Below are 23872 nucleotides of genomic sequence, written 5' to 3' on the forward strand. Positions count from 1 at the left end.
TCAGCAGTTTGCATTATGTGGACATTAGCACAAAAACAACACATCTAGGTGTTTGTCAAACAAATACTGTCCCTTGCTTTTTTGTTCAATGGAGAGATTCCTGCAGCCTTTATGGCCATATGTGAGAGTGCACCTGGTGGAATAAGTGATTTAGTGAATTCCTTTGAGTAATACTATATGTTTGGCAGGAAATGAAACCTTGCACTCATTTTTCACAGGTACCTGGACTGCCACCTGTCTTTCTAGCACATTTCTGGTCAGGTTACATTGTTCATAATATTGGTCTTCGTCAAACAGAGAATTTCATCAAGGAGTAGAATAAAAGGCTATAATGTCTTCTCAGGCATTGCTCTGTTAACTTATGGACAATAATCCATTGTATAGTTAAGGATCAATGGCATGTAGATCAGGCTCGACTGTGCATGTCGTCAGGGGAACTCTGTAAGTATCTATGCAATATTTAGGCACCAATAACACCAAATAAAATTGCCCATGAGAATCAAATTCTATCACCCACATCTTGTCACAATCACACTAATCTGAATTATGATAAGATTGTAAAACACTATTATTGACACCTTCTCAGAAGATATCCTCCACCAACCACATAAGCACCATGTTCACACATAGTTAAAGGTCATAATTGTCACTTCGGTGCCCTGGCCCAGTAATCAAGGAGCCTCAATCCTCACCACTAACACTGGGGAGGTTGTTTCATAGAAGAGGAAAGGATAACTAATACGTACAGTAAAGTACAATTTCCCTTAAGTGCACACAGAGATCACAGTCAGTCTGGGGCTGGCTGCTCCCTTACTCACCAGGTCCCCAGTAAGACTCCTTACTGGCACAGCTATAGGGTCAAGGTCTCAGCCTATCTGGGCAAGCTAGAACCTCCAGTACCCTCGCTGTCCAACCAGTGCTTTGTGTCCCTGCCAAGTAGCTGACACTACACACACACACACACACACTTTGAGATAAGTATTTATACAACTTCACAGACTCTCCTGGGAAAGGCACACACAGATTCTCAAGCTGTGCTCCTTTACCCAGACTATACGGTAGTAATTACTGCCACCACCCAGTTAATAATATCAGCTACTAAGAGGCCCTTAAAAGGGTGTCCAATTATTACTGTACAATATTATTATCCAATGGTAACGTGACTATACAGTCTAAGGCTTATCAAAGTGGCCTATTATAATAAACTCTATATAAATATGCAATGTACTTTAGAGCTTATCTCTACACAAATTAGCCACAGGTAGAAAGTTTTAAAAATATTTAATAATAAATAATTAAACACAAGACAAAACTACTACACCACAGAGATATCTAAGAGTTCAGAGATCACACAGAAACTTAAAATAATAAAGTAGGAAAGGTCTGATTTCAAAGAAAAATACCTAATAAATCTTTACTAGCTTTAACTATTCCTACAAGAAATCACAGTGCTAAAAACTTACATGTGAGCATAAGCAGAGTGCTGGTAAGTTGGATATCTGGATCAAAATGCTCTCCATCTCTCTCTGAGACACAGTTTATAAAACATCACTAACAAACATGTCTCTGGGTCCACCCCAGATTGCATAATTTTGACACTTAGGTTTTCCCAGTATTCATATTGCATCATCTTAACACCTGCTCTGAGTTCCCAAGCTAATAGAAACTCCATTTACATTATTTAGCAAGCTAACACCTGCACAGGAGAATACAACAATAAAAGGCATTTCACATATACACTCTAGCAGAAACCAAAGCAATAAAGCACCTTCCACATGTACATTCTAACAATTATTCCTTAAGTTAAGACAATAGGAAGAATGTGTTCAGCTAGCCGCTCTGGCATCATTTCTTTAGATAATTGTACTTTCAAAGACATTTGAAATGCTTGGCTTGGTTTTCCTTACAGCAGATGGCAATGTTGCAACCATCTTGAAGTTCACATTTTGCAGTGTTTTCTTTCATTTAAAAACACAAGCCTGTATTTTACATTTATTTAAACAAATGACAGAATTATATATCAAATTTTATTTGCCTAGGCTGGCAGCTTTCGCCCATCTCTCCCCAATCGTCACAATAATGTTAATATTTTATTTTATTTATTTTACATTTGTTGACCGGGATATTCCATCTGGGTGTGAGCCCATTTTCAGTGGAGGCCCGGGGAGAAAAGCTCCAATAAAACAAGAACAACATTGACAGGTACAGTATCGGTTTTATATAGAATTTAACAGAAATATCTAGAGACAATAAAGAAAGTACAATATACAACAGACACTTTAGTGAGAAGGAGAAAGTTATTACAATATAGGAAAGTCATATATATATATATATATATATATATATATATATATATATATATTTTTTTTTTTTTTGAGGGCACGGGTCCTAATAACCAGAAACTATCTAATACCTCAAATTCCATGAGTAAAACCAGCAATGTCTTAGTATTTAGTAACTCTGTTGCCAGACATACTGACGTCACATTCACAAGACTGGACAAAGTCAAGGATACAGTTAGTTGCCTTGGAGCTATGGAAAACAATGGGTGTGAAGAGTACATAAACAGTTTATGCTACAGACTATAGCAATAAAAGAGGGGAGGGAAGGACTTTGGAAATCAGATTATCATAAGGGATGGAGGCCAGAAACACAACCTTTTTATAAAACAGCAACAGCAATAAGGCTGGAATAGATGGGGAAAAACAAGCAGGCTAGCTAGAGGCGCATACAATCAAATAAAGGCAACATTGGAGCTCTTTCAGAAACTTTAGCTTACTGTGTTATTGGGGGATGGGACAGACACAGAATGCAACTTTAAGCAGGTAAAAGATAAGCTGAATATAAAAACATTGAAGCACAAACTGGACCAGAGACAATTCTCTAACTATTGACTTTCTACTACAATTTAAGGCAGTAGACTATACAGGAATTCACCAGTAACACTGTTTATGGAAAAACTGCAATAATAAATGACTAAAGATCCACAACTGTAAATTAAACCACAAGACTATACATACATACATACATACTTACATACAAATGTTTTGAAGCACGGGCATTAAAAGCCCTTCTAGCTTGTCAATATGCCAAAACACTTGTTCCCATAATAAATGTCCAGGCTGCTCTTAAAAATATCTAAACTAGTACTTGCTTTAATGTAATTAGGTAGTCTGTTCCAAGCATCAGCTACTCTGTCAGAGAACCAATTAGTACAATTCTCATTCCTATAGAATCTTCTACATAGGTTATCTAATGATTCTCTAGTACATTTGATAACCCCAAACATTCCCAGAGGTAGTTGTCCCTAAATGACCTATATACCTGAATAAGATCTCCTCTTAAATATCTGTAAGAGACACTGTACAAGTTCAGATATTTTAGTCTTTTATAATAACTTAGATTTTCACATCCATGGATGCCCTTGGTATATTTCCGCTGTACTCTTTCTAGTTTATTCATGCTTGTTTTCCTACAGGGTTTCCATATTGTTATTCCATACTCAAGTTTGGGTCTAATGTAACTAACAAACAATGACTTCATTATGTTTGATTTCCTAGACTTTATAAATCTTTTTATACAACCTATAGTTCTATAACTATCATTAGCCAATTGGTTGATATGATTAGAAAAACACATAGCTGAATCTACCCATATACCCAGGTCCTTAAATGAGTCTATAGTTTCAATCACTGTGTGCTGTATTAAATATTCACCTTTCAGTTTATGTCTCCCAATTCTCATATGCTTAGTATTTATCAACATATTATTCTCCTGTGCCCAAATGGTCAATTTAGTCAAATTATTTTGCAGACATGCCTTATCTGTAACACTTGTAATCAGTTTACCCAATTTCAGGTCGTCAGCATATAGACTATAGAACACCTCAGATGAAAAAGTAAGGTCTGAAAGATACAATCTAAACAAGTAAGGGCCTAGTACAGAGCCCTGTGGGACACCTTGACTGTAACCAAGGATTTCACCTGTGCAGTTGGTGTGTGACACTTGCCATGTCTTACTTGTAAGCCATGCAGCTATCTATCTTATCAATACTACATCAATAACTAGTTGTACTAATTTATTGATCAGTGTTTTGTGCATGACCCTGTCAAATGCTGAAGTTAAATCTATATAAATCACATCATAGCACAATTTTTCATTCATAGCTGTTATTATATTGTTATAGAACATCATGTTACAGGTGGTAATAGATCTATTTTCAACATATGCATGCTGATATATGGTTTCAAGTCCCAACCTATCCAGTTCTGACAATAACTTATCCAGTATTACCTTCTCCATTATTTTTCCACAACATGAAAGTAGACTTAAGGGTCTATATGATTCTGGGTTTGTCCTACTCCCCTTTCCTTTAAAGACAGGTTTAATAAGTGCATGTCTCCAATCTTGAGGAATCTCTCCATATTTATATGACCTAGTGAATAATAGCAGTGTAAGTTCTTGCTTAAGTGTTCTCAGGTCATTGTTACTTATTCCGTCTCCTCCCTGCACTTTGTTTGGATCCAGTTTGCACAGTTCTTTTTCAATATAATCTGATCTGATTCCAGTATCTGGGGTTACCTGGATGTCACTAGGAGAACATACCACCCATTTTGTGGAGCCAAACTGTTTTGCATAAGATTTTGTAAATATAAATATAATCTGTTGTGTCTGAGAATAAATTTTAGAATCTGCACACCGTTTATCAATTTGTGTATCTTTACTCCTTTCACATCTTATGTATCTATAAAAAGTTTTCCTATTATGCTCAATATCTTTATATAAATTTTCTTCAAATTTTTCTTGATCATCTAACACTATGCTTAATCTGTTTGTCCAGCTCGTTTATTTCAGTTTTCAAAGTTGTAGTTCAACCTCTCTTCCATTTCTTATATTTTTTTTTGTCTCTCACCTTAATCAAAGCTCTTGTTCTTATGGAAATATACCCCCCCCTGATGTTGCGTGCCTAGATCCTGATGTTAAACATTTTTTTTTTACTTTTTGCACTCTACAACAATTTCTCTTTCAAAACTTTCCACATTCCATCTGCAGTTTTTCCACTGAACACCTCACTCCAGTTAGTTTTATATAGTAACTGTTTTGCTTCCCTATAATCTGTAATTAACCTTCTGTGCATTGGCTTAGATTTCAGTTTGGCAGAATTACCTAGCAGTAAATTAACCTTTATGACCCCATGATCACTGCACATCAATGGTGGTAAAACTTGACTTGAAGTTAGAGTCATTTCTTTGGGAACACAAACAATATCTAGTATATTTTGTCCCTTGGTAGTTTTTTTTTTTTACAATATGAAGCATTTGTTGTTCCTGAATATACGCTGTGAATAATTTCCTTACTAACGTTGTTGAATCAATATTATTCCAGTCTGTTTCTGGTAATTTTAAGTCCCCAGCTAATAAGGGCCATCAAGATTTAAAATACAAACAGATAGCTTTTACAAGTAATTCTACTTGTGGAAATAAAAGTGCAGAACAATGCAGAAACATAATTTTCACATAACTACTAATAAAATACAAAACTAAGGTCCCAGAATAAACTTAAAAATGCAAACAAATGGAACAGACCCAAAAAATACAATGTATTATTAATACACAAGTCAATAAGGGCAACTTAAATATTTAAGCAAAATTGAAATATTAATTTAATTTTCTTTCATTTTTGAAAAATTCTTTCTGGTTCTCCTTTATCACATGTCTGAAATTAGAAGTATCCAAAACTGACCTTAGGTTCAAACCCTTCAAACTGCCAATCACATAGCCAAACACTCTATAAAATGTGGCTACAATGTTGATGCAGCTTCCAGGGCTGCTGCCACCATGTCTGTAATCAGAAAACATGCCTGTTTAAGACTGCAGACTTTACCCAAGGATATCAAAGTGAAGTGGACAAATACAATTCTGGACAAGAAATTATAGCTTAGGGCCCCTACTGTTGAAGTGTTTAAATATGGATGTAACAGTTAAACTCATGGAAGGAGTGAAACGATCTTTTGTCACTCCAGTTTCCAGATATGATAAACTACTCCCCTGCTCCTCTAAACCTGGCCTCTTTTACAGGAAACAGGATAAACATAAACTACAAAAGCTAAGACTATACGGGAAGGCTTGTTAGACCACAAGGGGAGACTAGTTCGGAGTATCTGACCACCCATCTCCAGTGTACCCCCTGCCCCTATCACCCCAAAATAGCAAAACCTATTTTCCTGATTTAATGCTTGGGAAGACCTCACAACAAACTCATGGGTACTAAAGATTATAAAAGATGGCTTTAGACTTTAGACTTTAGTGAGCTTCCTCCTCCATCTCTTAGGCAATCCTCAGAATCCAAGAAACCAGGAACACCCCAGTCCTAGAATTATTTCATGTCTGTTACAAAAGAAAGTTTCCCTATCAGTTAGGCTAGGGGTTCTATTCAACATTTTCACTGTTCACAGAAATGAGAGCACCAGAAGACCCAGTTTGGACCATTCAAGGCTTGTCACTTTCCTAAAGGTCCCCAAATTGATGATGCTTACCCCGCAGATTCTGCCACCCTTACTAGACCCAAAGATTTTTATGGTCTCTCTAGATGTAAAATATGCCTATTTGTGCATCCTCATTCACAAGACTCACAGGAGCTTTTTAAAATTCTTAGCTGAAGGCTGTCACTATCAATTTACCTTTTTGCCCTTTACGCTAGCTACCACGCCAAAGGTCTACAACAAATGCTTCATCCCAGTTATCACTGTCTGCAGGTTGAGGGGTATCCACATTTACCCTTATCTGGACCTGATTCATTGGTCATCCATAGCAGGTGCTGGGTTTCAGCTTGAATCTGATTAATTACTCCCTGGTGGCCTTCCTGAGGGTAGTCTTCTTGGGTTCATCTTGGACACTTCCACAGAGACTACCCTCCTCTCACTAGAAAAAGTGGAGAATTACCAGATTTATATCCAAGACAAACATTATGGCCAGAAGATTCATAACAGCCCTTGGATTCATGAGCTTTAACATCATGATGACTTCTCTGGCCAAGCAAGTTATGCAAAAAATGGTGGTAGCTGAGATGTGTGGACCCAGAATTCCCAGCCATTAGACCAAGCAGTTCCCATTCTGTCTTTCATATCAAAGGAACTGCATTGGTGGGTGAAGCAGGTCAAGCTGTATATGGGAGGTCCATTTATTCGGGAATAACCCAAACAGTACATGTACATGGATGACATGGACTTTGTTTGGGGAGCTTTCCTATGGTCCCAAGGTACAGGGCTTATGGGATCACCAGCAGATAAAATAGCAAATTGACACAAAGAAGAAACTACACTCATCCAGAGACTGAAGGCAATGAGCCAGCTTACAAAAAGGGACCCTCCAAATGTTTAAAGACAATACCTCTGCTATGTGGTACTTCAATAAATGGAGGGGGGTACAAGATTGTACCTACTGGGCAGATTAACCATGAACACGTGGGAGGTGGCCATCCAGCACAATCTGCTTATAAAGGTACTGCACATCCCCTTAGAATTAAACTCTGTGGCAGAAAAGCTTTGTAGGACCAAGGCAGACCTTAATGAGAGGATGTCACACCAAGAGGTCTTCCAACAACTGTGCAGAGATGAGGTGCTCCTCAGATAAACCTTATTTCTTTGACAGAAAATAGACAGCTAAATATGTTTTGCATCAGGAAGCCTGTACCATACAGGGAGATCTGGGTGATAGATGTCTTTTCCATTACTTGGACAGAAACTTTCTCTATGCCTTTCCTCTATTCCCCTTAACTTCCAGGGTCTTCCAGAAAATGAGAAAAGGAGAACAACATTGGCTGGTTTTGCTAATGTAGGTTCGGAATGGATGCCATAAGGCATGCTTAGACATGGTAGGCTTATTGTACCAGAAAAAGTGGTCTCTTATCCACCCAAGTCTGCAGACATTTAGGTTTATAGTTTGTAGGATAGGGATTTAATACGCTCCTGGCCAAAGTATATTGAAGACATGCTCAGCATTTTCAAGGAATCTTGGAGACCAGCCACAATGAGGTCCTATATGTCCAAATGAAGGAGGTCCTTCTCCTGGTGCCAGGCATATGAACAGAACCTCAATTAAGCCTGTGATCTTAGAATACTTGAGTTACTTGTAAACAGTTGGATGAGACTAGATCTCCATTAATGTGCATCTTTCAGCTTTATCTACCTGTGTGACTTGGGATCCACCTTTATATAGCCTATTCCAGGTTAAACAGTTTCTCAATGGGGTCCTGCACATTCATCCACTAAAGACTTTTAAAGAGTGGCATCTTCTTGAGATATAAACTATATACTGTAAAAGTTCACATAGGGCTCTATTCAACTAGCAGCTGAGCTAATACTTCTTTGGAATTTCTCCTTTGGAAGACTGCCCTTATAGTAGTCATAACCTCATCTAGGAGAATCTAGAAGTTGAAAGACTTCACGTGCACACCACTTTTGTGGTTTTCATAGGGTCAGGGTAAGCCTTATGGCTAATCTCTCCTTTATGTAGAAAGTAGTCTCAGAATTCATCCTAAACCAGACCAACCAGCTACCAAACTTCCTCCAGAAGTAATGAATACTGCAGTAGTGATCTAATGAACAACATAGTACATTTGTTGGCATTCATTAAGAAGTAATGTATAGTGCAACAGTGATCTAATGAAGACCATAGTAGATTTGTCTAGATAGCTTATCATAATAGTAGCTGTTTGACTAGATCACTATCACAGTACCTTTTCCCATGAACCATCCTCACACTGTACTCTCGCTTCCCTTCTCTAAGCCCGGTGTGGGGCCCCTTCATTTCCTTTTTTTCTTATTCTTTATCCTTTCCCTCACTGCTCTTTGAACTAGGATAGTTTTCTGAACCTAGGTAGGACCCTGACACAGACTGAACCCCCCCCCCCCCATTTATGTGCACATGGTTCAGGTTCTGCTAGTTATTTGTTGGACTGACTTTCACCTTGTCCTGGGGTGCCCAAAATAATTCTACAAACATGGAGTTCCCTGTATTTAGGGGGCAAGAAACTCAGGTTTATGTACCCCTCTATACCACCACATTCTTGCATGCCTAAGGAGTGTCATATGCTCTATAGGGAAAGGAATATGAGCTCTTGAAAACTGGCCAGATGGATGGTAAACTCAGCAGAGAAGTCACAGAAGTAATCAATTCAAGCATCTTATATTATGATTAGTCATCTACGCAATTGTACTTTCCTGATCATTTGCCTAGTGATCACCTATGAACCTATAAATAGAAAAGACAGAACAGTTATGACAAACAACTTTCTAAGCTGTATTTTTGCAGGAAGCTTGATGAATTTCATTCTGCTCAGATTCAGAATTCTAAGCTAGGATTTCTGAACAGGCGTGTTTTAAAACTCTCCAGTAATTGAGTACATGCAGTGTTGGTGGTATGGACACACCACACTGATGTGTCCCTTCACAGTGTAGAAATCTGTTCTCCTCTGCAATGCCTGGATCTGTGTTATTTTTGAAATATTTAGTTAATGGGAATTATGTAACAATGCGCTTTTAGAAACAATGGTTACATTTCTCAGACAATGTACAAATCAAGTTGGAAATGTATGTTTTGGTAGAGAGTGCTTTGAATTTGTTTGTGTGTGTGTGTGTGTGTGTGTGTGTCACTGTCAGTGTTTGTCACTGTGTTTGCGTCTGTGGGTGTAGTGATCATTATTACTTACGTAATTTTTCCTGGTAATTCAGTGGTACACACAGCATTTTTATGACAGTTATTGTTCGTCCTGCAGAGATCTGGTAGGGTGCATCCCTTTCCTGGAATCAGGTTCTGAAATCCATCCTTGCATTCACAGTGTGCCTTTAAAAAGATATATGCAGTCTTATTAAGTCAGTTGCAAACATGAAGCATTTCATTCACTAGACCATCCTCAATAAATTTTTTTCTGTTCTCATTTTAGAAATGATAGCTGCAATGCTCCACTGCAAAACATGAATAAGTGTTAGAATATTTTTAAACTAGATAAAGAAACATTGGCATGCTGTGACTTGACACTGCTTGAGGCTGCTTTGGAAACTGCATCTGAATAAAGTAAGTTGAAGGTGAGTGGACATAAATTAGTTGGCAAAAGACTACATGGTCACAATGGCTACAGACTAGCACAGTTTTATTTGGTCAGGGAAGATATATATATATATATATATATATATATATATATATATATATATATATATATATATAAGGGCTTTATGATTCTGGACTCTCACATAGAGTAACTTGGTTGAGACCCTCTGGTGACTAATTTATTCTTCAAATTTGGAGCAGCATATTAAAGCATTCAACAGGTTTAGGAGAAAGTGTGATAGAATAAGAGACAATTGGCAACTTTAAAGCAGTGATTATTTACTTGTAAGTGAACTTCTGTCATATCTCACCATAGCTGAGCAAGAAATGTAATATATTTGTCAATGTATTTGCTAATATATTTTTCTGCATAATAGCAAAACATAAAGGTGATTCTGCTGTTTTGATGGAAGGAGATAATTCATGTTTAAGTGCTATGTTAAAATAATTTCTTAGGGTGTTACCTTAAAAGAAGCCTGCTATTTATGATGATGTCAAGACCCTATACTGCAGAGGATTGCTACCTTAGAATTCATGTGATCCCCAAAATGGATGTCTGTTGGAAAAATATGTAAGGTCCATATTCTTTTGTTTTTATTTCTAGTGTCTTTTAAACGGCTGCTATAAATATGTGGTATCACCAAAAAGCTGTAATTGGATGAAGGTAGAATTACAACCTAGTGGACGTGGGAAAGAAGCCAGGTTTACGCTGCCAAGGTCCTGACACACCTACCCCCTGAAAGAATTACCTCTGCAGTTCCAAGGGGATTTATACTAAACCTCCCTGCCCTACACAGAAGGTAGAATTACAACCTACTGGATGTGGGAAAGAAGCCAGGTTTACGCTGCCAAGGTCCAGACACACCTAGCTCCTGAAAGAATTACCTCTGCAGTTCTAAGGGGATTTATACTAAAGTATGTCTGTATACTATTGTGTTTTGCAAAACTTAGATGCTAGACCCACAACCCTGCTTGGGGGTTAGAACCTGCTCTAACTGTGATACTGCAGTAGCCACCCTTCCCTTTCTCTGTAGCCACTTATTCAGCCTTCTATGCCCTTCTCTAAGCCAAGATAAAGCCACTTTTCATAGGCTTCCCAGCCCTGGGCTCCACTAGGACCTTTGCTGTACTTACAAGATTTGACCACTAGATGGTGGCCTGACTCCTCTTTATATACCCCCTGCCTTTTGAGTAGCTCCTGATCAACCATCTAGTGTATTTTACTCTTTACTGCTACTTTCTACCCCTCTCCCCCACTACCATATCTGCCTCCCCACCTCTTGTCCTTCCAGCCTATACTCTTCCTCTGAGCACTCTGGCTACCTGCCCTGCTATCTACATAGCTGATTGTTTCCAACCTAACCTGCCCTGCAAAACACCTTCCTTTGGCTCTAACTGCACCCTATTCCTCCCCCACCACTTTCCCCTTCTACCACCATGTAACTACACACTACAATACCTCCCTATCTCCACTCTCCTTACTCCTTACTGCCCCCTTCTGGACCCGACAGCTTAGCTGTTGCCCTGCTTGTGCCTAGTAAACACTGACCCGCCCTCTCTTTTTCAGTGGACACAAGCTAAACATCCGGACTATCTCACTACTCTACCTGCATCAAGCTCCTCCCCCCAGACCTACATCCACCCCTGAGGTAACAAATATACCTTGAACCTTAGAGCGCCATCTTTAAAGCCTGCTCTCCCACTCGGCTGCTGTGTGTGTCCCTGCTCTCAGAGTCTCTTCCACCTAGTAAGTACTCATGAATGAATGTTGTACATATAACACTATTTTTGCCTAGGACTATTTATTTATTTATTGCATTTGTTGACCAGGAAAGTCCACTGGGTCAAGAAGAGCCCATTTTCAGTGGAGGCTCGGGGAGAAAAGCTCCACAGAATTATATAATTACAATTCAATAGTAATACATACATAAGTAAAAGAAACAATCTTGATACATAGAATGAGTAGAAGATTATTTGAAAAGAAAAAAAATAGGACATTGTCTTTGCAATAATTACATTATAAAAAAAGAATTTGAGTAAAAAAGGACATAGTAATTGCATTAATTACATACAAAAAATTCCTACTATTTGTGATAGTTAAACTGTGTAAAGTTTGGGAAGGAAGTTATGTGCTGGGAAATTATGGTAGAGTACAAACAGAAAAATCCTTAGTGAATTGCAACAGTTAAACTGTGATCATAGTAAGAGAAGGAATTCAGGTGTTGGGGTTGTTAGGTGGGGTACAGGGGCATAGCCAGTGAGAGGAAAAATGTAGTTTGAGGGATTTTTTAAAGGAAGCGGGATTATTGATTGATCTGAGTGGGGGAGGGAGATTATTCCATAACTTGGCGACAGAATGAGAGCACAACATTTGGCCAGCTGAGAGTTTAAGTTTCTGAATGGATAATAACATTTTGTTTTCAGACTAAGATGGCAATTTGGGTGGTAAGTGGTCAGTATGGATGCGATGGAAGGGCAGGTTTCAGGTTGAAAGATTATTTTATGGGCTATAGTTAGTTGTATGTAACTAAGGTGGTAAGAGGATTCAAGCCAGTTTAGTTTATGGAGAGATAAGCAGTGGTGGTTGGAATATTTTGTGCTGGTACCACTTTGTTGTAACAAATGTCCAACTTCTTTTTTTGAGGAGGATTGGAGGTTGGTGAGGATAGGGGCTCCATATAGAAGGGTAGGAAGTAGGAAGGATGAGGCCAAGGTTATTTTTTGCAGGGAGACTGAGGAAATAGTTGTGCCTATATAAGGCACCCATTCTTTGATCTGTTGTTTTGATGTTATTGTGGAGGTGAAGGTCAAAAGTTAACTTGTCATCAATAATGACCCCTAGCAGTTTGGAGCTAGGGACAACTTCAATGATAGTGTTATTTTGGGCACTTACGGTAAATTGAGATTTGTTTATGGGGCTAGATTTTGTAGGGGTAAATAGTAATAGTTTTGTTTTATTAGGGTTAAGGGCTAGGTGATTCTGGGACATCCAGTGCTCTGTGGAGGTAAATGCTTCTTGGGTAAGATGTTGTAGTTCTGCGACAGATTTTGAGGAACAGATGATGGTAGAGTCATCAGAATATTGGATGACTGTGCTGTGTGTAAGAGTATTATGAAAGTTATTGACAAATATACTGAAAAGGTGGGGACCCAGAACTGAACCTTGAGGAACTCCTGTTTTAGTATTAATAAATGGGAGGAGGAGAACTGCCACCTAGTGGATTGCTGCTTGTTGCTGAGATAGTTGGTAAACCACTGTATGGTGGAGGGAGATAGGTTAAGGCTGAAGAGTTTAGTAATTAGTAGAGAGTGGGAGATGGTGTCAAATGCCTTAGATAACTCCAGAAAGAGAGCAGACTAAGGAGCCAGCATTGCAAGCTCTGTTTACTGTGTCTAAGAAGGATATGAGGGCTGTGTTTGTGCTGTGCCCAGGTCTGAAACCGTGTTGAGTGGGGGAAAGCAACTGGTGTTTTACTAGATGTCTTGAGAGTTGGGAGTGGATGCATTTCTCTAATATTTTAGAGATGGGGGAAAGAATGGCAATGGGGCAGAAATTAGATATGTTAGGGTTATTGCCTCCTTTGTGAAGAGGGATGACAAAAGCTTTCTTCCAGATATCTGGTACACATGATTCTTGAATGGACCTGTTTAGGAGAATGCTGATTAGATAAACGATGGAGGGGGCTGCCATTTTTAAATATTCTCCAGGTAAGTTGTCAGGGGCATTTGTGCAGGGTTTTAGTTTATAAAGAAGCTTCTGAATGGTGGATGTGGGAATGGGTGATAGCGAAAATTTTGTTAGGGGATTTGAAGGGTTAAGATTTGGTGGTGTTCCTAATGGGTCTGTAATGGTGAGAGGGAAGGTAATTGTAAGTTTGGTGATGGTATCTATAACGTATGTGTTGAAGAGTGAGGCTAGTTCAGAGGAAGCTTTTTCTGGGTTTGGGCATAGGGTACTATTTGTTCCTGGGTGGAGGAGGATGTTAATTGCTCCCCAGAATTTATGTGGATTTTGTTTATGCTGGCCTTGGAAGGTTTGTATGTATTCTTTTTTGTTTTTAACGACTAAGCTTTTAGCCTGATTCTGAAGTTGTTTATATTTCATGAGATTGGTGAGGGTTTTGTTTTTTTGCCAAGTTTTCCAGGCTTTGTCTCTGGATGACATGACTTGCTTTGTGTTCTTAGCTAGCCAGGAAGCATGTTTAACTTTGACTGTTTTGAATCTGAGAGGAGCAAGACTATTTAAAGTCCTGAGGAATGTGGAGTTAAAGAAATCACAGCTTTGTTAAGAGGGAGGGATTTCAGTGGGCTCCAGTTTATTTTTTTCAGGATGTCATTGAGGGTGTTTTGGGAGAAGTGGGATAGATCTCTGGTATATCTAAATTGGTGATTGTTAGGTATAGAGGTGGGCTTACGAGTTATGAATGCTGGAGCGTGGTCACTAATGCTGGGAGGGAGAGTGCTTGAGGAAGAAATTTTATCAGGGTCAGAAACCAGGATCCAATCCAAGGTGGAGCCATTGTTTCCATTATTGCCAGGTCTGATTGATGTTGGAGATAAGCTGGGAGTAACTATGCAGGTGGATGTTTATAGAGGAGTTTTTATTGGTGATATCTAGCCAGTTGATGTTAACGTCACCTAGAATGATAGTTTCATTTTTTTATATTATTGCTAGTCCAGGCTAAAATGTCTTCAAGAAATGGAGCATTGTTGCCAGGGGCTATGTATATGACTATGATGCAAATGCTTTTGCAGTTCTTGAGTTTAAGGAAGGAAACTAGTAGGTCAACTGAGGGAAAGGAGGGAATGGGTTTGGTATATGGAATAACAGTGTAGGTGCTTGGGAATAGTAAGGCAACACCTCCACCTTTTTTGTGGGGTTTGTCTGTTCTAAGGCAGGAGTAGTTTAGGGGTAAAAATTCAGATTCTCTGATATATGGTTTTAGCCATGTTTCTGTGATGGCAGTAAAGTCTGGTTTATGTTGACTTAACCATGCATGCAGATGGGGAATTTTGTTTCTGATGCTTTGAAGATTAATAGTGGTGATATTTAAAGTTTTGGAAGTGTGAAGAGAATTATGAGAAGGGGAGAGGGGCCTGTGTTAGAATTATGAGAAGGGGGTGAGGGGCCTGGGTTAGGATGTATACCTCCACAGAGGACTAGGTTACAGAGAGTAGAGGCATTGCTAGGGAGGGGCAGTTTCTTGGTGGTGTTATAGTATATATGGAGATGGTAGCTGGAAGGGTTATGTTTTTTGGAGAGCAGGGTGAATTTCTTTTGTAGAATTAAGTCAGTTTGGTACAAACTAGAACAGATAGCAGTATAGCTGAGTAGGGTCTTCGAGTTGGGAGGTGTAGTGGGAAAAGGTCGAGGAGGCAGGTAGGTTGTATGAAATGATGATAGCCTTAGTAGGATACAGAGCTAGATGGTGAATATGAAGAGAAAGATGTTAAAAACAGACATAGCTATATAGCATTAACTATGGGTGGTTAAAGTGAATGTTGGGTATGAGTGTGAGAGGGGTATACTGGTAATGTAGCAGTAGTTAAAACTCTAAAGGGTATATGAAAATTATAGAGGAGTATTTGGATTTCAGAAAGCTGTATTTGGTTATGTATTGTGAGAAGTAGGAAAAGGAGAGGTGTGGAGGGAGGTAGTGTGATAAGGTAGTTTGAAAGGAGAGAGCGAGTGATGGGGTTGCCAGTAGTAGTGAGGATGGATTAAACAGAAATGGGAGGTGCTAGGAGTGTGGGGTATGTGGATTGGTGGTTGGGGAATTAGGGTGTGGCAAGGCTAACTATAAAGGAAATTGATATGGGGTGGGTGGGAATGGGGGTAGGGTAGGGGAGCAGAGTGAGCCTGAGCGTAGCGAGGGGGAACGGAGTGGGGACCAGCCGAACTGCAGGAGTTCCATTTTTGATTAAAAATAACACAATCAGGAGAAGGTCACTTTTAGGTTTATCCTGGTTAGTTAGCTATTCATAGTTTTTCCAATCATAAAATAATAGTCTTAGCAAACAATTTAGGGGTAGACTTTTCACTGGTCAAACTTATCTTAGTATTGTAAGCAGATAAGTATATGTAGCTTTTTTAAAGTCTCAAGCTTCTTTTAATGTAGAATTCTAGGTGAACCTAGGTTCAGTAGCTTAGACTATACTACCATCTAGTGGCGAAAATTGAGTAGAACACATCCTAGCATGGAGCATTCGAAATTGAGAAGCAATAAAAAAGTTAAAAGTCTGAGTTAAGGGCCGGTCCATGTGGTGTGCTAGCCAATATTAGAGGTACAATGACTAGCGATAGCTACAGTATGTGTGTCTGCTGTTCGGTTGCAATTACGTTTTTAGAGTGATACCATGATAAGGGATTGGATATCTTATCCTGTTACACTCACATAGCATAATGCATATTTTTGCTACAGCTATTGTACATTGTCATTGGTTGCCTGCGATGTTTCTGCATGTACGTTTGCCTGGTGATTTATAACTGTTGCACTGCCTACCTACCTGCCTAGGTAGGACATTGAAACCTATCACAATATTACGGTCTTGTATAATCAACACAGGGCTGTACAGTGGGATTCCTCCCTGCTACATGTGCTAATTAATTAGAGGTGTTTGTTGTTGTGTTCAACTATGGAGTTATCTGCTGCCATATCTCGATAAGGCTGTAAAACTAGGTCCTTGTGTTTAGCGATGTTATACCAGGAGACTGAGGGCTAATTTCAAGCAATTACCTGTTTAAGTGCTATCCCTTGCCTTGTAAAGGCTGCTTACAGTAAACGCCAACTCTGTAGTACTCGCACAGACACGTGCGGCTTTGGCACCACACTTAGACCTCTACAACACTGTGTAACAATGTAGCATCCTGGATGAAGCAGCCTAGCACATTGGAACTGTTATTAGCCCAATTACAGCTATGCACTGTTAGATTCTACCCTATTTTTGTTTTAATTTAACTAAATTAGGTGTGTTTCTGTGTTTGCAACAGCGGTATGTGCATACTATGACTTCAGATGCTGCTAGCCACTGCCGTTGTCTTTAGAAGCAAAAGCAACAAATGCTTAAGAGTATGCACCAAGATACTGCCTGTATAATTGGTATCCCTGCCTTTTAACAGGCTGCACACAGTTAATATTGCCCCTGCTGTATCCGCTCAGACCCATGAGGGCTCAATGTTACAATTAGACCCAACGCCCACAGTTTTAAATCGGTAGCGCCCAAAAACTGTATAGCAATCATCTGCTGAACTAGCACTGCCTATTAACACCAGATTCAGTGTATCTGAAATTGATTCCTTGTAGAAGGAAGTGGCTAACCGCTAATTGTGAATCCACCATGTTTCAGAACAGCGAATGGTCCCTATGAAATGAGTACTCATATACCTAATTATTAGTTGTATGGTGCACTAGCTATCATTGAGCTGGACATATAAATAAGATTTTAAACAGACAGGTAGTGTTACTGGTTGCTAACCTAGCATCCACTATGTTTTCTAACTGAAGAACCACCTTGGCGATTGAGAATAACAAGTCTTTTTTATAACTGTTCCGCTGCTACCTGAGTTAATGCATTTGTTTAAAACTGTTCAGCTGCTACCTGAGTTATTACATTCTTACCCCCTTATTATTGCTAATATCCCAGAATATGGTGGTTACAGCTCCTTAATTCATGGAGTATAAAGTTTAATTAGCTTACACAAAGAGTTTAAGACTAAAACAAAGTAAATGTAGTGTGCTCCTAATTGTGAAGCATGTTCTAAGCTGTTTGTATGCTACACATTCCTGTTTAACATTGCAGAATTGTAAAGTATTTTATATGTGTCTATGCTAAGAAACTGGTATCTGTGACTGTCCTCTTCTCATTCCCTGTCCTCTTCACATTCTCTCTAGCCTCCCTGCCCTACACAGAAGGTAGAATTACAACCTACTGGACGTAGGAAAGAAACCAGGTTTACGTTCCAAAGGTCTTGACACACCTACCCCTTAAAAGAATTACCTCTGCAGTTCCAAGGGGACATACTAAAGTATGTCTGTATACTATAGAGTTTTGTTAAACTTAGATGCTAGAACCACAACCCTGCTAGGTGGCTAGAACCTGCTCTAATTGTGATACTGCAGCAGCCACCCTTCCCTTTCTCTGTAGCCACTTATCCAGCCTTCTATGCCCTTCTCTCAGCCACGATAAAGCCACTTCTCATAGGCTTCCCAGCCCCGGGCTCCACTAGGACCTTTGCTGTACTTACAAGATTTGGCCACTGGATGGCAGCCTGACTCCTCTTTATATTGCCCTGCCTTCTGAGTATCTCCTGATCAACCATCTTGTGTATTTTACTCTTTACTGTTACTTTTTACCCCTCTCCCCCACTACCATATCTGCCTCCCCACCTCTTGTCCTTCCAGGCTATACTCTCCCTCTGAGCACTCTGGCTACCTGCTCTGCTATCTACATAGCTGATTATTTCCAACCTAACCTGTCCTGTAAAACACCTTCCCTTGGCTCTACCCACTCCGTTCGCCCTGCGGGCTCACTCCACTCCCCTACCCTGCCCCCAATTCCCACCCGTGCCCAGTGCATCTACATTTATGCACACTAACCACACCCCCTATCCATACAACCAATCACATCCTCCAACCTTTTAAAGTACTACAATGCACCTCCCACTAGTCATCATCTAACTAGATTAACTGTACTCATCTCTGTACACTAACCTATACACAATACTTCTATAATGCCACCCAACACTACCCTTACACACTTGAAACCATTACTTCTACTATCACTCCTTCCCTTTTTAGCCATACCTTACCTACTTACTTTCTATGAACACCTTAACTGCCTAAACTTTTATAACCCCATGAAGCAAACTTCCACACCAACACTTATCATCCCTCATAGCCATAATCACACATCCTATCCACCAAAGTATTTATCAGCTAAATTTCATTGACTCACCCACATCACATACTACAGCCCTAGAGCTAGGAAACCCCAGAACCTAATATGTAAAGGTTTAAGTCTCACTCTGGCAGTACAAGTCCACTCCCTAATTGATGGTGACATACACCCAAACCCTGGCCCAAATGCTACCACTACCACAGAGCCTAACCCCCAACTTCTATTAATACACACCTGGTTAACAGACCCCCCAACTCTCTCCTGATAGCCCATCTCAATATTTGAAGTATAAATAATAAAGCTGCCCACCTACACGCCCTCATGGATATACATTCATTTGACATCCTGTGTCTCACTGAAATTTGTTCAAGCCAACTATACAAGATACTGCTGTTATTCCCCCAGGTTACAGTATCCTGAGACTTGATCGTAATGCTAAGTAAGGTGGAGGAGTAGCTATTTTATATAAATCTGAATTACAAGTGACCTCCATAGACTCTAAACCTCCTCTAACTAGCAATGCAGTAATTCTTATCTCTAAAATTCAACTCAACAAATGTAAATCTTGTTATATAATCTATATCTACCTTCCCCCATGCAACAATATCAGCACCTTAGAGGCTATCCTAAATTGGCTGTTCACCACCTACCCACAAGAAACCATAATTATTGGTGAATTTAATATAAACTGGAGGTGTTGTACATCTGAACAGCCTTCTACCCATATCAACCTACATGGTTTTACATAAACCATTACATCCCCCACTAGAACCAATAAACATAATAACAATGACAGTACCCTAGATTGGATTCTCACAAATAGTCATCACCAATCTTACAAAGTAAGTACCCTCACTGAAGATATAAGCAATCACTCACATACCTTCTTAATCAGGTATAAAAGTGACATCCCAAACCCAACCATTTATAAGAAAATAAGGTCTAACAAAAATTTTAACCCCGACAGCTTTCAAAAAGAACTCGTAGCCTGCAACTGGTCACCCCTGAAACACCTACCTTTAGAAGACACCGTTAAATACTTTAACTCTAAATTTTTAACCATTCTTGACTACCATTCCCCAACATGGATAACTAGAAGTAGGTCTAAACCAGCCCCATGGCTCTCCAAAACTACCAAACAAAAAATCCTCCATAGAAACAAACTTTGGGCTAGCTGGCAGACATCCAAATGCCCAACAGATCAACTAAAGTTTAGATAAATAAGAAATGAAACTAAACAAGCCATATTGTCAGATAAAAGAAACTTCTCCTGTCACCTCCAACAAACCCACCAAAACAAACCTCAAAAATTCTGGTCTGGTGTCAATAAACTTGTACTCCCAGGTTGCTCAATTACACCCACCTCCTCAGGCTCTATCTCAACAGCCCTAACCAAATTGCCAATTCTTTTAACACTTTCTTCACAGACATCATTCAATCTCTGGCCAATCAGCTATCCCCTGACACTATATCTTCTTCCACTGATATCCCTAACAGCCCCCCACTATTTCAATTCCAACCTTTTCCTACATCCCTTGACTGCACCCTTATTCAGAAACTTAAACACACTACCCTCTCTGCAGACCTACTGCCTGCAGAATACCTGCAAAAAGCTGCCAAAGCTATAGCCTACTCCATATCCATCCTCATTAACAGAACATTTTCTGAAGGAACCATTCCATCAATCTGGAAAATCTCACATATCATCTCCCTGCATAAAGGTGGTAATTCCAACGATATTATCCCCACTGGCAAAAATCAGGGAGAAGTGCATTCATAAGCAAGTATTAAACCACCTACTAGAAAACAACCTACTAGCTACCTGCCAACATGGCTTCAGACCATTTCATAGCACCACCTCTGCTCTCTTATCCTTCACCGACTGCATTAATAAAAATAGTAGTAATGACACTCTAACCTCAGCCCTCTTATTGATCTGTCAAAAGCCTTTGACATGGTCAATCACCAGCTACTCATAAACATACTCAGAAACTTCTCACTGGATCCACTTGCTATACAGTGGTTCCAATCCTATTTAAATAACAGGCAACAGGCTGTATTATGGGAGAATCACCTATCTTCCCACCTCCCAATTGCCCTTGGTGTCCCTCAAGGCTCCATATTGGGTCCTCTCCTCTTTTCTATTTTTACAAATGACCTACACTCTGTATTACCTCAAGCTACTTGTATCCAATACATGGATGATTCCACATTAATATGCTCAGCCTCTTCACCATCACAACTTCAGTCCCTAACCCAAGACGCATTTAGCACAGTAGAGAATTGGCTTCTTCACCGATGTCTCATCCTGATCCCAAACAAAAGAAAAATGCTACTATTCACTCCCACCCGCACAGCCTCCCCACTGAACTTCACTGTTACGTCTAGCAATGGTACTATCATATCTCCCGATTCTACCACAAAACTACCTGGAGTACTAATCGATAACAACCTTACCTTTGAGCCCATACTAACAACACTATAAAAACAGCAAACAAGAAACTAGGTTCCCTCTACAGGATCAAACCTTTTCTGACTCCACTAGCCAGGACCTCTATTGCACGTATCCACTTAATCTCACCCCTACTATATGCATCCCCTATCTATACTAAACGATGTAAAAGTAACCTGAACAAGCTGTCTATCTCCTATAATAATATTGCTAGATTTGCAACCGGATCTACCTATAGAACCCATCATTGTAACAATCTTAATCAACTAGGATGGTTAGAGTTGTCAAATTTTATTCTACTGAACCAACTAACTATTGCCCATAAGATCCTGTATCAACTTACAAATACTCCAATACTCACTAACCTTATCACCCCCTACAATAACCTGAAGACCCTATGCTCATCAAATAAATGACTGGTACAGATAGATGAAACCAACAATCTGGCTGGAGACTCTCTGTTCTCTGACACAGTGGGTAAAACCTGGAACACCCTCCCTAATGACCTAACCTCCTTACCCACAATTACCCTATTTAAAACCAAACTCGAACCATACCTTAAATCACACTGGCTATGCCCCTGTGCAAACCCAGAGTAACTACCTCCCTTGTCTTCAGACACTGATCTTCTTACTTGCACAAACTCATTAATCTTTTTACTAACAATAAGGTGTGTGTAACTTTTTAGTTTAATAGTGCCCTATTTTTACTTATTTTTTATATATTTGTGTATGTATATCCATACCTGTTATGTAACTAGGAATGTTTTTTTTTTCTTACTCATTAGCTAAAATGTAATGTAATGAACTGTTATAATTTGCCAAAACTTGGGAATGTACCTGTGCTTTGTAAATACTTTTCTGATGTGTGGAGCTTTTCTCCCCGGGCCTCCACTGAAAATGGAAATATATCCAGTTGGACTAGCCTGGTCAACAAATGTAAAATAAATAAAAATAAAATAAAAATAAATAAAAATAAAAAATACAATATCAGTTTAGCACATCCAAAGTTATAATCAGATTTGAAGATTAGCTATACTGTAGTAGGTCTGAATGTTTGAGTTAATGAAGTAGACAAGGCATATACCTGACATTTAAGTTATATTATGTTAACAGTACAATGTTGTGTCTGTAAGTTGGGTATGGAGAACTTACAATAGATGATACGACATGCACATAACATATTCATTTCTTCTTTTAATGAAAATTCTGAGAATTTGCAACTGTTTAACATACTTCAACTTTTAATATGTATAGCCAAATAATCCACTTATGTTGTACTGGCAAGCATAGAAAAAGGGCAAACATGGCGGCTAGTGGGATTTGGCTTTATTGGCCTGAATGCACTAGTAAAGACTTAAAAATTAAAAGGTGAAAAGCCATGGGCATTTAGAAACCATGTAGCTGTAACACTGGTATGTCCTTAAGGGGGTAATTTATATATATCCTATGGACCACAGGTATTACACAGTAAACACTTTTGCTTAGCTAGGTCTATCTTTAAGTTTTAACTCAATAGTTTATCAGTGTGACCTTTTTGCCCTTTGGTATGGATCTAAAAATAGATAGATAAATAAATAATCAGTGGGTATGTTGTTTGAAATATTATTTCCTGAATCTTATTTCATCAGATATGGTATTCCAAAAGGTTTTTATGAAATAAAGCACAGTTCAATAAAAAATAGAGACCAAGGAATTACAGGAAATGTTTGTTTTTATGATTGTGAAATTTTCCTCTTTTTATTTGATGCTATGGCCAATTGTCTCAAAAAGCATCATGTAAATATGTCTTCAGAAATAAAAGTCAGAAAATTCCATTTTGACAAGAAGCACACATTTTACTGAAGTAAGAGACATGAACAACAAAAGAAAATCCATATTAGACTGGATCCTCACAAACCAACCCAATACAGGCCATCAGCACTGTACATTGCCCGACTCTTTCAGTGACCACAACCCTACGTTTATCCTTAGACACAAACTAAAACCTAATAACTCTCCCTCCACACTACAAATCGGCTCCCACAAAAACTTCTCCACAGATCACTTCTTAGAAGCCCTAAAATCCTGTAACTGGTCCCCAATCAAAAGCCTCCAACTTGACAAGGCAGTCGAATACTTCAGCTCTACATTTCTAAACATCATTTACCACCTAGCCCCAATTAAAACAATTAGGATATGTAGTAACCCTGCCCCCTGGCTACAAAAAAGCACAAGGGCCTTACTCAAAGGCAGGGACAAAGCTTGGAAAATCTGGCGACAATACAAGACAGTCACAATTAGGCAAACCTTTCTTGAACTTCAAAAGTAAGTCACAATTGATATTAAACCCCAAGAAAACACAACTTATGTTATTCCACCAATGCTCTGATCAAATCAATTCCATGTAAAAATAGCTCTGGTGAATCTCTTTTCCC

The 23872-nt window shown here is 39.1% G+C and overlaps 1 protein-coding gene across 1 annotated transcript in view; it reads right to left on the reverse strand.

Moving 5' to 3' along the window:
- The window catches only part of STAB2 (stabilin 2), a 922612-nt gene that overhangs the window by 724535 nt on the left and 174205 nt on the right, over nucleotides 1-23872 (reverse strand). Inside the window, exon 9 of the mRNA XM_044087850.1 lies at nucleotides 9709-9842. Within this exon, the coding sequence (XP_043943785.1) occupies nucleotides 9709-9842 (134 nt within the window). The remainder of the gene's footprint in view (nucleotides 1-9708; nucleotides 9843-23872) is intronic.

Source organism: Protopterus annectens, chromosome 11.part0, assembly GCF_019279795.1.
Source record: "Protopterus annectens isolate FY-2018-M chromosome 11.part0, PAN1.0, whole genome shotgun sequence".
In the NCBI taxonomy this organism is placed as follows: Eukaryota; Metazoa; Chordata; order Ceratodontiformes; family Protopteridae; genus Protopterus; species Protopterus annectens.